At 35.7% G+C, this 14,757-nt stretch overlaps 2 protein-coding genes across 3 annotated transcripts in view; one reads left to right on the forward strand and one right to left on the reverse strand.

Moving 5' to 3' along the window:
- Positions 1-516: 516 nt before the first annotated feature.
- On the reverse strand, positions 517-11,393 carry NDUFB3 (NADH:ubiquinone oxidoreductase subunit B3). 2 transcript variants are annotated; one of them, XM_069468784.1, is made up of 3 exons: positions 11,144-11,393; positions 5,847-5,994; positions 517-775 (listed from the first exon to the last, which is right to left on the reverse strand). In XM_069468784.1, exons 2-3 carry the CDS (start codon positions 5,990-5,992, stop codon positions 619-621), a joined length of 303 nt encoding a protein of 100 aa, XP_069324885.1. In that variant the 5' UTR covers positions 5,993-5,994; positions 11,144-11,393; the 3' UTR covers positions 517-618. The 2 variants fall into 2 exon arrangements, with proteins under 2 accessions (XP_069324885.1, XP_069324878.1); XM_069468777.1 differs by having other exon boundaries at positions 11,128-11,393.
- A 163-nt stretch (positions 11,394-11,556) lies between these two features.
- Positions 11,557-14,757, forward strand: part of HYCC2 (hyccin PI4KA lipid kinase complex subunit 2) — a 63,299-nt gene continuing 60,098 nt past the window's right edge. Inside the window, exons 1-2 of the mRNA XM_069487220.1 lie at positions 11,557-11,570; positions 12,368-12,403. The gene's annotated coding sequence lies outside the window, so the exon portion shown is untranslated. The remainder of the gene's footprint in view (positions 11,571-12,367; positions 12,404-14,757) is intronic.

Here is a 14,757-nt window from a genome sequence, read left to right on the forward strand (position 1 = left end):
CTCCTGCCTCAGCCTCCCGAGTAAGTGCGTGCCACGATGCCAGGCTAATTTTTCTATTTTTAGTAGAGATGGGGTCTTGCTCTTGTTCGGGCTGCAATTAAGTAAATTTTTAAAAGCCAATGATTAGGAAGAATGTCTACTTTATTGTTAGTAATACAGAAGAAAAAAAATGTAAGGCTTTTCACAACATGGGAACAATGAAGGCTGCTGAGGCAAGAGTAGAAAATACCACAGTAAAGAAAAATAAACATGATGCATCCATGTGGCAACCAGAACTGGGCAGCAAGTATTTATAGTATAATCTAGATCCCCCTAATGACCTGAATCGGATGGTAAAAACAGCAAAGCCAACTCCCATTTAAAAACCTTTTAGAACATATCCATTTGTGGAGTGAAAAATATGCTGGCTGCCTGCTATATGCAGAATGCACTGAGCTGGTCCCCAACCCCTGACGTATTCTAAATCAAATCTGATATGGCTTGAGATAATTTTTAAGAATGACAAAAAGAGACTGGTATATGCTTTTCTTTATTAAATCTTACTTATATTCTTTAAGGGACAAACAGATACAAGTAGACTACAGTGAAGAAATCACTAAGATACTTCCAGGATTATCTTCAGTGATGCTTCTCATCTTTATCCAGGGACTTCAGGAAATATTCAGCCCCTACAGCTACCACAAATGCAGCAAATCCCCATTTGAATCCTTTTAATAATGCACCAACAAAGGAAACATTGTTTGCATAGCCACCCATGTATCTCCAAGCTTCATTGCTAGGGGAAAAAAAGAGAAAAATTAAAATCACACAAAACTTGTATACATTCATTGAATAAAACAAACTGAATCTTCATCTTTCTAACATACTTAAATGCAACCCTATATAAGCTAAGTGGATCACAATAGGAATCTTTCTGTGGTATATGATAATTAAGTATACATGCCCAAGTCTCACATATAAAATAGAAAAAAAACCACTTAATGATTTCACATTTCACAGTCACACTGCTCAGGAGTTTACAGAACTCTCAAATGCAAGACTTACTTCAGGTTATCTGTCACAGGTCAGCTGGGTGGCTCTGCTCATATTTAGTCATTACAATATCATACAAAATGAAAGATGAAGTTAGAGACTTGAGTATTAATCTTTGCTCTGCCACTTACACTAGATTTATTACCCTTTCAGGCTGGGCAAGGTACTTAACCTGTCAGGGTCTGCTTCCTCTTCTATTTAATGATGATTACTATCTACTTTACAGTGTTGTTATAAAGATTAAACAGGTTCATGTATGATATATTTTGGCACAGGAGTGTATAACACTTGACATCATTATTAGTATTCAAGAGGATTGCAGCTTTTCCCTGTCATAGCAACCTGAACTTTAGAAGACTGATTTCCTGCTCTGGCAATCACTCTTATGAGTACTCTGAATAGAGAAGTAAACAGAAGTCAGAAAGCTTTAGGGAAAAAGTCTTCTCTCACAGATAAGGACCAAGTCAGTGAAAAAAAATCATGTTACGCAAAACAAAAACCACCTAACTCTAAAAATCTGACTTACTAGAAAATATGAGAGCTAATCAGATCTCATTTAGATGGCAAAACCAGACAAAGATGTTAGAAGGAAAAAAACTACAGAATAATATCCCTCATGAACACAGATGCAAATATTCTTTTTTTTTTTTTTGAGACAGGGTCTTGCTGTTGCCCAGGCTAGAGTGTAGTGGCAACATCATAGCTTGCTGAATCCTCAAATTCCTGGGCTCAAGTGAGTCTCCTGAGTAGCTGGGACTAAAGGCGCCTGCAACCATGCCCAGCTCATTTTTTTATTAATATTTTTTTGTAGAGACGGGGTCTCACTATGTTGCCCAGGCTGGTCTTGAACTCCTGGGCTCAAGCGATCCTCTTGCTTTGGCTTCCTGAAGTGTCGAGATCACCGGTGTGAGCTACTGCACCCAGCAACATTCTTTTTTTAAAAAATTATTTATTAATACATAATAATTGTACATATTCATGGAGTACATGTTATATTTTGACATAAGCATATAACGTATAATGATCAAATCAGGGTAATTGTGACATGATTCATCTCAAACATTTATCATTGCTTTATGTTGGGAACATTTGAAAACTTCTAGCTATTTTGACTATAATAAATTATTGCTAACTATAGTTGCCCTATTGCACTATTGAACAGTTGAACTTTTTCCTTCTATTTTACAGTATTACCCATTCCCACCACCCTTACCAACCTCTAGTAGCCACCACTCTATTCACTACCTCCATGAGATCAACTTTTTTTAGGTCCCACATATGAGTGTGAAAATGCAATATTTGTCTTTCTATGCCTGGTTTATTTCACTTAAAATAATGTCCTCCAGTTCCAACCATGTTTCTGCAAATGACAAAATTTCCTTCTTTTTCATGGCTAAATAATAGTCCATTGTGCATATATACCATATTTCCTTTATCCATTCATACCTTGATAAACACTTAAGCTGATTCCATATTTTAGTTATTGTGAATAATGCTGCAATAAACACAGAAGTGCAAATATCTTTTGGTTATATTTTATGTCTTTGCCTCACCCAAAGGAGGTTTGGAGGCATATCCTTCCCCTCTACAATGCTCATCCTGTCCATTAGTTGTGAGTTTACCCCCCACTCCAATCCCCTAATCCCTGGAGAATATTACTACCATGTGAGCACCATAGTGTTGATCAGTTAGTGCCAATTTGATAGCGAGTACATGTGGAGGCTATTCCTCAGATCTTGTGATACCTCACTGCAGATAATGGGCTCAAGCTCAATCTAGGAAAATATAAGAGGTGCTAGATCACTGTCATTTCTTACAATTGAGTAATATTCCATTGTATACATATACCAAATTTTAATAATCTCCTCAAGAATTGACGGGCACTTGGGTTGTTTCCACATCCTTGCAATAGTGAATTGTGTTGCCATAAACATTTGGGTGCAGATGTCTTTATTATAGAATGTCTTTTGCTCTTTTGGGTAGATAATCATAGGTGTGAGCTACTACACCCAGCAACATTCATAACAAAATTTTGGAAAACTGAATGCAGCAATACACAAAAAGGATAATACATCATGATGAAGTAGGGTTCACCTCAGGAATGCAAGATTGACTTATTATTTGAAAAATCAATAAAAGCCATTAATGCACCATATTAACAGAATAAAAAAGAAAAACATGTAGAAAAAGCATTTAACAAAATTCAACACTTAATAATGATAAACAAAACTCTCAGTAATGTAGGAATAGAAGGGAAATTCTTTATCTTGATAAAAGATATCCATGAAAACCCAACAACTAACATCATAGTGATGAGACTGAATGCTTTCTCCCAGTAAGGAACAAAGCAAGGATGCCTGCTTATACCACTTTTACTCAACATTATATCTGACCACAGATGGTAGTGGTAAGAAAAAAATATAAAAACAAACAAACAAATAACCCCCAAAACATACCACCAGTGCGAGCCAGTGCGATAATGCAAGGAAAAAAAAAAAAAAAAAAGTTTGCACACTGAAAAGGAAGACCTTAACACTGTCTTTGTAGACAAAATGATCATTTATGAAGAAATTTCTAAGGAATCTGTGAAAAAATCTACTATAACTAAGAAGTAAATTTACCAAGGTAACAGGATATAAAATCAATATACAAAAGTCAAATAGTGTCTTTATTTTTATTTTTTTTGAGACAGAGTCTGGTTCTGTTGCCCAAGCTAGTATGTAAGTAGATAGCTCACTGCAACCTCAAATTCTTGGGCTCGAGCGATCCTCCAGCTTCAGCCCCCTAAGTAGCTGGGACTACAAGTACATGCCACCACACCTGGCTAATGTTTTTTTGTTTTGTAGAGACAATGCCTTACTATGTTGCTCAGGCTGGTCTCAAACTCCTGGGCTCAAATGATCCTCCTGCCTCATCCTCCCAAAGTGCTAGTGTTATAGGCATGAATCACCATGCCTGGCCTCAGTTGTGTTTTTAAATATTAGCAACAAACTATTGGAAATTGATATTTAAAAATACCATTTTCAATAGCATAAAAAAAGGGAATAATTCAGAATATATTTAACAAAATATGTGCAAGACCTGCATGTAATGCAACAAAATACTGCTGAGAAAATTAAAGAGGACCTACGTTGTCTACAGACTGGAAGATTCAATATTGTTAAGACATCAATTTAACCCCAATTTGATGTGAATTTGAATCAATGTGGATATGAAATAGATTTACATTGTGAATCTATGTGAAACAGATTCAATGTGATTCTAATTAAATCCAAATAGGCTTTTTATAAAAATTGATAAGCTCATTCTAAAATTTATATGTAAATGCAAAGGACCTAGAATAGCTAAAACAATAAAAAAAAAAGTTGGAGATCTACTACTACCTGACAGTGTGGTATTGGTATAAGGGTAGACATATTGATTAGGGTAACAGAATAGAGTCTCAAAACAAACCACATATATATGGTCAACTGATTTTTGACAAAGGTGTCAAGTTAGTTCAATGAGGGAAAGATAAATGGTGCTGGAACAACTGGATGTCCATATGTTAAAATATTAACCTTCATCCTTACCTCACATGACACAAAAATTAACTCAAAATGGATCACATATCTAAATGTAAGAAAGCTTTTAAAAGAAAGCATAGGAGACAATCTTAGGGTGCAAAAAAGCATGAACCATAAAAGAAAAAAGTTGCTACACTGGGAATTTGTCAAAATTGAAAACACTTTGAAAGACATTATTAAGAAAATAAAAAGATAAGCAACATTCTGGGAAAAGACATTTGCTAATGTTTGTATCTGATAAAGACTTATATTCAAAATATAGAAAGAACTCTTATAATTCAATAATGAGAAGATAAATACCCTGCTAAATAAAATGGGCAATATTTGAATAGATATTTCACCAAAGAAAATATAAAAGCAGCAAATAAGCACACAAAAAGATTCTCATTATCATCAGTCTTTACGAAAATGCAAATTAAAGTCACAAGGAGTTATTACTACTACATTCACCAGAATGGCTAAAATTAAAAGACTGATAATACTAAGTGTTGATAAGGACATTGACCAACTGAAATTCTCATACGTTACTGATGGGAATGCAAAATGGTACAGCCACTTTGGAAAGTGGTAGTTTTTTATAAAAATAATCATACATTTATCATATGATCCAGGAATCTCATTCTTAGGTATTTACCCAAGAGAATGAAAACATATGTTCACATGGACTTCTACTTGAATGGCTATAGCAACTTTACTCAAAATAGCCAAAAGCTAGAAACAACCTCAATGGTAAATGGCAAACAAAATGAGGTATAGCCATACAATGGATATAAAATAAAAAGGTAATAAAAAAGAAGGACTATGGACAGAAGCAACAATGTGCATAAGTATTAAAAGCATTATGTTAAGTGAAAGAAGCCAGAACAAAATAATTATACAATTCTAATTGTATAAAATTCTAAAAAAGGCAAAACTACAGAGACAAAAGCAGATCAGTGATTGCTAGGAGCCAGTGGTAGGATAGTACTGACTGCAAAAAGACATGAAGGAATTTTCTGGGATGATAGAAATATTCTGTATCATGACTATGGTGGTGGTTACACAATTGTATGCACCTGTCAAAACTAATAGAATTACATATGTAAAATGGGTGAATTTTATTGCATATAAATGACACTTCAACAAAGCTGATTTTAAAACTTTAACGTAAAAAGCCATTTTTCATGATTCTTTAAGGAGAATACATTGAAAAAGAACAGAGACTGATCTCTAGGATAAAGTCTATCTAAATTACTTAATTCATCTTACCGGCCCCATGGATCTCTTAGTCCTTGCGCAGCCAGCTTCTGTTGGACAGTTTCTAATGGTGTCCCTTCTATCTTCCACTGTTTGTAATCTGGGAGTTCCATTTTACTATGTCTGTGTTCATGTTCATGTCCATGTCCGTGGGCCATGTCTACAGGAAAAGATTAACATAAGTGAGAAACATGCAGACTATAGATATCAAATACCCAAATTTATTTAAGGTGAAATATTTAAAGTTAATGCTTTAAAAAAACAGCCAATTTAAATATTTGAAAATTCTAGTTAAAAAATTTTATAAAACAGTGCCTTATTACATAACTAGTGTATGTTCACAGTTAGGAAATACACATATACAAAATATAAAAAAGAAAAATAATCAGTAACCCCACCAGAGATAACCCTTTTTATTATTTGGTTCCTTCCTTCATAATAGAAAACATTTATTGAGCCCTATGTGCCACGTGCACTATGCTAAAATGCTTTACATGTATTACTTCTAAATCAACTGTTTAAACTTAAATGATGATTAACCCCATTTTACAGATGAAGACAATAAGACTCCAAGTTAAGTATTACATAACGTTCCAAAGGTAACAAAAATAGTAAATGGTAAAATTGGGACTTGAACCTTGTAGTTTGATTTCAGAAACCTGCTCCTAACTTCTTAGCAATATTGTTTTCCTCTTCTCAATCCTTTCATAATACATAGATACGCATAACAAAAAGTTGTATAAACTGGGTTAACTTGCTTTCTTTAGAATGCAGTATTATTGCTTTTAAATACATATGATTACATGAAGTTTTTCTGTAAAGAGCCAGATAGGAAATATTTAAGGCTTTGTGGGCAAAAGTGTTAAAATCAGGCCATTATGTTAAGTACATATATAACAGGAGAGAAAACAAATTTCTGTAAATATTTTATTGATAAAATTAGAAATATCATAACTAATAAATGAATACAATTTTGGTTTTACTGCTATCTTAATTAAAAAAATAGAATTCTGGGGTGGGCGTGGTGGCTCACACCTGTAATCCTAGCACTTGGGGAGGTGGGAGGATCACTTGAGGTGAGTTCGAGAGTACCCTGAGCAAGAGTGAGATCCCTTTTCTACTAAAAATAGAAAAAATTAGCTGGGTGTGCTAGAGTGTGCACCTGTAGTCCCAGCTACTCGCGGGAGGCTGAGACATGAAGACTGCTTGAACCCCGGAGTTTGAGGCTGCAGTGAGCTATGATGATGCCACTGCACTCTAGCCAGGGCGACAGAGCAATAGTCTCAAAAAAATATAAAAATAAAAATAAAATTCCCTTTTTTAGGGGCATTATTTGGCTTAACTGGGGCTCAAAGTTAGTGTTACTTAGTAAAGCAAATGTTCATCTGTAAAAATCATTTTTAGCTCATGGTCCTTACAAAAAACAGGCAGTGGGCTGGATTTGGCCCACAGGCTGCAGTTTGCTGATCCCTGAACTGAACCAACAGAGACCTTAGGATCCCTTTTTAATCATTAAATTTGCTTCCTTAAATATGTCCTCAATGTTTTACAAAGACTTCAGTTTTACTAGCATTATTTTTATAGATAATGTAAAAATAAACTTCAGCTCAATGCCCATTTAAATTGCTATGCATTTCAAACTAAAGGGGATGAATTAATCATACTATGATGTGTATAAGGTTAGCAGTTGCAATTCAATAATCACTGCTCTCCAGAAATAACACCAAACCAAAAAATTATTACCATATCTGCATTGATAACTATGAACAGGCCCAATAACAAGGTAGGATTTCTTATACTGCATTTTATTAACAGAAGACAGAGCTAATTATTGATGTATACTAAATACATATTATGTGAAATGTTCATTTCACTAAATAGTTCCAAGATGAGAAAAAAATTGTACATAGTAATTCTGAAAAATTAACCAACACTCAATATTTATAAACATGTTAAGATATCACCAAACATTATGTTGATGATTTTCACATTTAACAGAATGAAAACCAATATCCACCAAACACAAGTTAAAACTATAAAACTTACACCTTTGAATGAAACATTTAATCCATTATTTTATTGTTATTTGGTAGATTCAATATGAAGGGAAAAATTACGGTTTCAGATTTCAGACTGACTTAAGATTCAATAGTTATTACAAAAGACATTAGAAGCATTTATTTAGAATGACAATGTCTTGGCTTCTACACACCATGTTTTAAATTTTTTTTTTTTAAATAAGGTGTCATTTAAAAAATGTTTAAACAGATTCCAAGACAAACCCTTATTTTGACAAGTGTCAATTCTAGAATACTAACCCTAATTGAGTATCAATGTACTTGAGAGAAATTACAAGACAAAGCTTCAAAAAATTTTGATAAAATAGTTTTTGAAATTAAAGTTGAAACATTACCATGGAAAGAAGATTATCTTGAAGTTACAATATTATTGCGCTCAAACTATTAAGTAATTTGGAAGACAAATTTTTGGGAAAAAGCCAAGAAAGTATACATACCCTACACAAATTTTAAAAAATAAATTTAATGTGTTTTCTCTTCTACCTAATAAAAATATTTCAGAAAGGGTCCTTTTATAGAAATTTACCAAATATAATATATTTAAATTACTTTTCAAAACGAATGAAAAGTTGAACAACACTATTTCTAGGGAACTTTTCATTTTCCTGAAAAATTATTTCTATTTCAGAATAGCCACAAATCAATGATATCCTGACCATTTAAAGCGAAAGAGTTTGGAATTCTCCTACTTTGCACTATTAATATCTGTGAAATCCAAGGCAAACCCCTTAATCTCTCTGAACTTCAGTTTCTTCATGTAACACGAGGATAAAACCTATCTTGCAAGATTGTGAGAACTGGGGAAAACACATTGTGATGTGCCTTCCACTTTCACACCCAGGTGGTGAAAATGTTACTTAGCACAACCATTCTGAAAAACTGGCATGGCCTAGAAAAGTTGAACATTCAAATACCTTATGGCCAATGATTCCACTCTTAGCTATACATGCTCCAGATCAGCACTGTCCAAAAGGGTACCCACTAGCACTTGAAATGTAGCCAGTGCAACTGAGGAACTGGGAAATTTAATTTAATTTGAATTAATTTTAACCTTAAAACAGATTCTCAAATCAGTTACTGGAAAATATTAAGGTGTGTTTGGAATAATTTGGGTACGTGAATCTACTTTTTCAACTGTAAATTGAAACACAGATCAAGTGTTTGTATTTATGAAAACTTAGTAATTTTAATACTGATTACATCTTGAAATGATATTTTGAGTATATTGGATAAGATGAAATACTTTATTAAAATTAATTTTACATTTTTAAATTTTTAAATAAAACCACTAGAAAATTTAAAATTACATATGTGGGTTCCATTATATTTCTATCCGGCAGCACTACACTACAGAAACTCTTGCATGTGCATAACAAGAGATATATTTTATAAGACTCTTTACAGCCACATTTTTTATGTTAGTTCCCAACTGTAAACACCCCAAATTTCCAATAAGAATACAGGGATTATGGTATAGTCATATTATGGAATATCATACAACAAAAAACATGTAAAAGTATGAATGGATCTCACAAATATAATAATGAGCAAGGTGGGAGTCAGAAAAAAAATACATGCACTTTGATCCCATTTACATGGACTTGAATTAAATTGAAAAACCTCCCAATTCATTTTTTAGGATTGCATTATAGATGGAAAAACTAAAGGAAAACAAGAAACTGGTAATCACCAGTCAGGATAATGGTTACCTCTTGGTGTATACTCGATGAAATCACAGAAACTTATACAGGGAGTGTCTTTATTTATTTATTTTTTTTGATAGAGACAGGGTCTTGCTATGTTGCCCAGGTTGAATTCTTGGCCTCAAGCAATCCTCCAGCCTCCACTTCTCAAAGTGCTAGGATTATGGGCATAAATCACTGTACCAGGCAGGAAGCTTCTAAGGTAGTGTTGTTCAACCAATTTTTAATTACTATCCTTCTAAAAAACCTTTTAAGACTTTTTTTTCTTAATCATGCTCCCCCTCAATGAAATTTTAACACACAGATATACCATATATTTGCTTATGTACTGTGGCCTTTTGGAGGGACACAAATCATTGCAGTAACTAAGAATCCCTACCACCCCGCCAAGAACCAATTTCTACCCCTATATGCAATATCCCCTGTTAAGAATGCATGTTCTAACTTATTGACAATGTTTTATTCCTGAACCTAAGGGGTGGTTACATGAGCATTTTTTAAATTATAATTCATTAAAATGCATATATGTTTTATACACTCTTCGGTTATGTATACTTGACAATAAAAAAATAAAATTAGAAAAAGTGACTTAAATTGTGAGGAGGACTCAAAAACGGTTGTTATTTCCATTTCAGAGCTGCTCAAATAAGAACAGTAAAGAAATTAGTTCAATAAAGAGAGAATATATAGTCATGAACATTTTAAAAACTATCTGCCTATGTCTGAAGTGAACCTAAAAGTCTGGTGGAGATCAACTTCCACTAAAAGAAAATGGCTCTAGCACAGGAAAAGTGCTGGTAAACTTACCCTAAGAAAGAAAAAAAAAAAAAGGGATAATGCCACATCCACTACACGAAATTTTAGTTTACCAAGGACTTTCAACTATATATCCTAAGTTCCTCTCATTTTAAAAGTTGTGAATGCTGTCAGAACATTAGAAAATTTAAAACCAAATGAATTGTTTCCACTTTTAGTGTCCCTTCTCGTCCCTGCTCCTACATATATGCAACTTAGAAATAGCTGGCACTCTAAAAATGGATGCGATTTTGAATCCTGCTCTTTTTCACTTTAACATTGTATCATAAACAATTATACCACGAAAATATTAATTAAAACCATACAAGTCTGTGAGACAGCAATTACAATGATTACTATTTTACACGTTTTCGGTCTTGGGGCTGTTCTGCCTTTGTTCGATTCAAAGGTAAACCAAACCAAAACAAAACAAAAAACCAAAACACCACGGGGCGGGGAGTGTTGCGTGTGGCACAGGCAGGAAAAAGAACATGGATTTAACAATCACGGTAATACTCTTTCTCCAACCACCCCTACCTACCGCAGCTCTAAATTAGGACTTCATAGTTCTCTCCCGCTAGTTCTTCGACCCCCTTCCCTCTTGAGCTGCCCCCCTCATCATCCTTCTCCATTTAGTCTCTCCCTTTCGGAATTCCCCACAATAAAGCCTACCCCTGATTCCTTATAAAGAGGTCTCTCACCAAATCCCTAATTTACCTGTCGGCAATCTGACCTTTCAGGACACTCAACACTCCAGAGGGAGCCGACCGGAAATGGAGGTTGTCATCTCGACTCCCTTACGGCAGGAAAGCGGAGAGGCAATTTAACGTTCCGGTACTGAGTCAAAGATTCCTTAACTAGATGGAGATTACACGAGTGGACTGAAAGTCGATATCTTTCCCACATGTGTGCATCGCAGTCTGACTAAGAGATATTATAGAGGAAAGAAGGGCGAGAAAGAGGAAATGTTTTCCTTGCTTGGAGATCGGAATCTTTAGAGATTGCACCGAGGGGAGGGACACGGACAGGCTGCAGCCAATAAGTGAGGCTGTTGTTGAGAGCGTGAACTCACCCAATGAGAGGGCGGGTTGTTGTGCTGCAGTTGGCAGGCTGCTGCGGGAGGCGGTGGCGGTAGGAAGCCGGAGACAGCGGGGTGACAGGTAGGCGGCTGTGCTGTCTTTGGGGGACGCAAAGTGCTAGATGAGGATGGTTTTTCTTCTCCGGCTGATGAAACTACATAGGGGAGCTGACGAGGGTGGTCCAGGAAGGCGGTAGGCTGAATGTTGATGATCCCGGAGCCTCTCGTAAACCAGGTAGCAGTTTGGGAGGGTCGTGAGGAGAAGGCAGCAGCCGAGGCGCGTGGAGATGAGCCCTGTGGGGTGACACGGGGGCCTACCTAAGACGTAGTGGAGCTGGGCTGCCGTGGCGCTGGGAGAGAGGAAGGGAGAGGCGGGGGCAAGACGGTGTAGTGAGGGCTGGAGGAATTCCTTCTACGAAGCCTCAAGCAAGAAATGGACGCGGCATTGTAGACACCTGAGAGAAAGCCTAGGGATTGCTTCTTAGGGCCATTTACTGGGGTGAGAAGGGGGAACGGAGGAGAAAGATATGTACTGATGGTCAGATGCTGGAAGCTCTTTATAGCTGCACATTATGTAATCCTTGGTTATTATTTACCCAAATAACTAGGTTGTGCCTCCTGAAAGAGGAGGTCGTGCAATCTATTGATGGTTCAGAACACTTTTTTGTTGGCCTCAGTGCCTTCTACCCGAGCAGGTTCTGTAGGCGAAGGGTGATAGCATCGAGGATAGAATAGTCACGAAGAGCGTATCCCAAATATGGACTTAAGTTGAAAGATACGATGCTAGTTTGTGATGAATGTGGTCAGGTTCATGTTTTGTAGTTCATGAATTTGTTTTGAAGGTCAAGGCTGATAACATTTTTTTGTTTTAATCTTCAGGAAAGCGGAGAGCCTTAAAAAAATCTCTAGTAGAAGGTAAGTGCAAGTTGGAAAAAGATTAGAAAATTAGTTGGTAGATTTTTTTTCCGCCAGATATTGTGGATGTTAGGGACTGTGAAAATAAGTTGGTGGTCTGAATTGAGGGGAAAAAGTCAACCTTTAAGTAGTTCGCTAAGTCTGAGAAGCTAGTTATGAATTGTTTATTTCTTAGGTTTAAAAAGTGTACCTCTTTGAACCTCTTTGATTTGATTGAGGTAAAGTGTATTTGCAGGTATAATAAACTATAAATTATTTTGTTTTAAGAAGTTTTTATAATTCATTGTTTGCACAATGAAATGTAATTAAAATAGGAATCCCATTCAAAATGTGTTATGGAAGGACAAGCTACATAAAAACTATATTTTATTTTTAAATTTTTAATTATTTGTTTGAGACAGAGTCTTGCTCTGTCGCCCCGACTAAGAGTGCAGTGGCGTCATCACAGCTCTTTGCAACCTCAAACTCCCAGGCTCAAGCCATTCTCCTGCCTCAGTCTCCTAAGTAGCTGGGACTACAGGCACGTGTCACTACACTGGCTAATTTTTTCTATTTTTAGTAGAGACAGGGTCTCGCTGTTGCTCATCCTGGTCTCAGAACTCCTGGCCTCAAGCAATCCTCCCACCTGTGCCTCTCAGAATGCTGGTATTACAGGAGTGAACCACCGTGCCTGGCCAAAAACTTGATTTTATAGCTCACTGAAAAACAGTTTTAAAAGAAGCATTATAAGTTGCTAAAATGTAAACTGTTTGAAATGTTGCCTTTAGCTTAGAAGATAAGGTCTAATGTATTAGCAAGTCTATAATTTTCCTGAGCTTATTTTAGTACTGCATGTCAGGAAAAGTTTGTGATTTTTTTCTATTAATGATATATTAGTGTATATGAACCTGAACCAAAATTTCATATTTCTCTCAAAATATCATTTGGGAAAGATATATCATTAGAGTTTGTTTAGAGTACTGAGATATTTTTCAATGCTTTAGATAAAAATTTTAATTGATACTTGGTGTTTCACTTTTTGTCTTTTATCTTGTTACAACAATAATGCTATCTCAGTCACAAAGAAAACTTCTGGTTCTATTTTAGCTGCAGTTCTGTAGTGTCTTGTGTACCTGTGACCAAATCTTTGTCTTTATGTATGGTATGGTATGGTGTGTGTGTGTGTGTGTGTGTGTGTGTGTTATTATGTAAGCAGCCTACTCAAGCTGTCTTAGAGAACTAATGGCTGGTTTTGAATGACCAGTAGGTGTCATCGTTGAATGCAATAAGTTGAACATTGAGTAAGAAATCACCAAGCATTTTAAGAAACACTAGTCCAAATTAGCATATAATAGTAGTTAGATGATTATTTATACATCGTAGAAGTCCTCTCTTCTGAAACATTTCAATATTGGAGCTGTTTATAAGGACTTTGAAACAGTGATTGTAAAGGAGTATAATCATTTGCTCTAAAATGGACCTGGATTTTTCATCCAGCCTTTGAACTATTTTGACATGCAATTCAGATTTATGTTTGTTTGTTTTTAATACACAGTTTTGGCATCTTATAGTATTTTATTAAGTTCTAGAATGATTAAGATTTTCAGCTTGACTGAGCTTTATTATAGAAAAACAAATGGTACATAATGAAAAACTAAAATGATAAAATATGGGTAGAAGTCTCCAAACAAGTTATCACAATAATACTTTGTTATTGTTCTTTTAATGCCAGAAGAGGAGAATTTTTATCTTTCGTTGTCTCTGTCTTCTTAGTTTTTTTGATGTCCAGAATTGCCTATTTTTACATTTTTATCTGGCTAGCAGACTATGTGCTTTTCTCAGAATGATGAACTGAACATTTGTCATTGTTTAAAAAGTAGTGTAGTGGATTCTGGAGGAAGCTGGCACACAAAGCTCTGAAAGTGGCTTACATCTGTTGTGAGTACATTTCCTTACCTGCATACCCTTCTGCTGAGCTCTTGTCACTTTGTAGCTCTGCTCTTTATACCTGCTATTGACAGTCTTTAGCAAAAGGGTTGGACCTAATTCAAGAATTCTTCATGAAGTTAAAAATAGGTAGATATCAGTCGGGTGTAGTGGCTCACGCCTGTGATCCTAGCACTCTGGGAGGCTGAGGCGGGAGGATTGCTTGAGCTCAGGAGTTCAAGACCAGCCTGAGCAAGAGCGAGACCCCGTCTCTAGTAAAAATAGAAAAAATTAGCCAAACAACTAAAAATAGAAAAAATTAGCCAGGCATGGTGGCGCATGCCTGTAGTCCCAGCTATTCAGGAGGCTGAGGCAGGAGGATCGCTTGATTGCAGGAGTTTGAAGTGGCTGTGAGCTAGGCTGATGCCACGGCACTCTAGCCCAGGCAA

The sequence above is a fragment of the Eulemur rufifrons genome, chromosome 1 (assembly GCF_041146395.1).
Source record: "Eulemur rufifrons isolate Redbay chromosome 1, OSU_ERuf_1, whole genome shotgun sequence".
Lineage (NCBI taxonomy): Eukaryota > Metazoa > Chordata > Mammalia > Primates > Lemuridae > Eulemur > Eulemur rufifrons.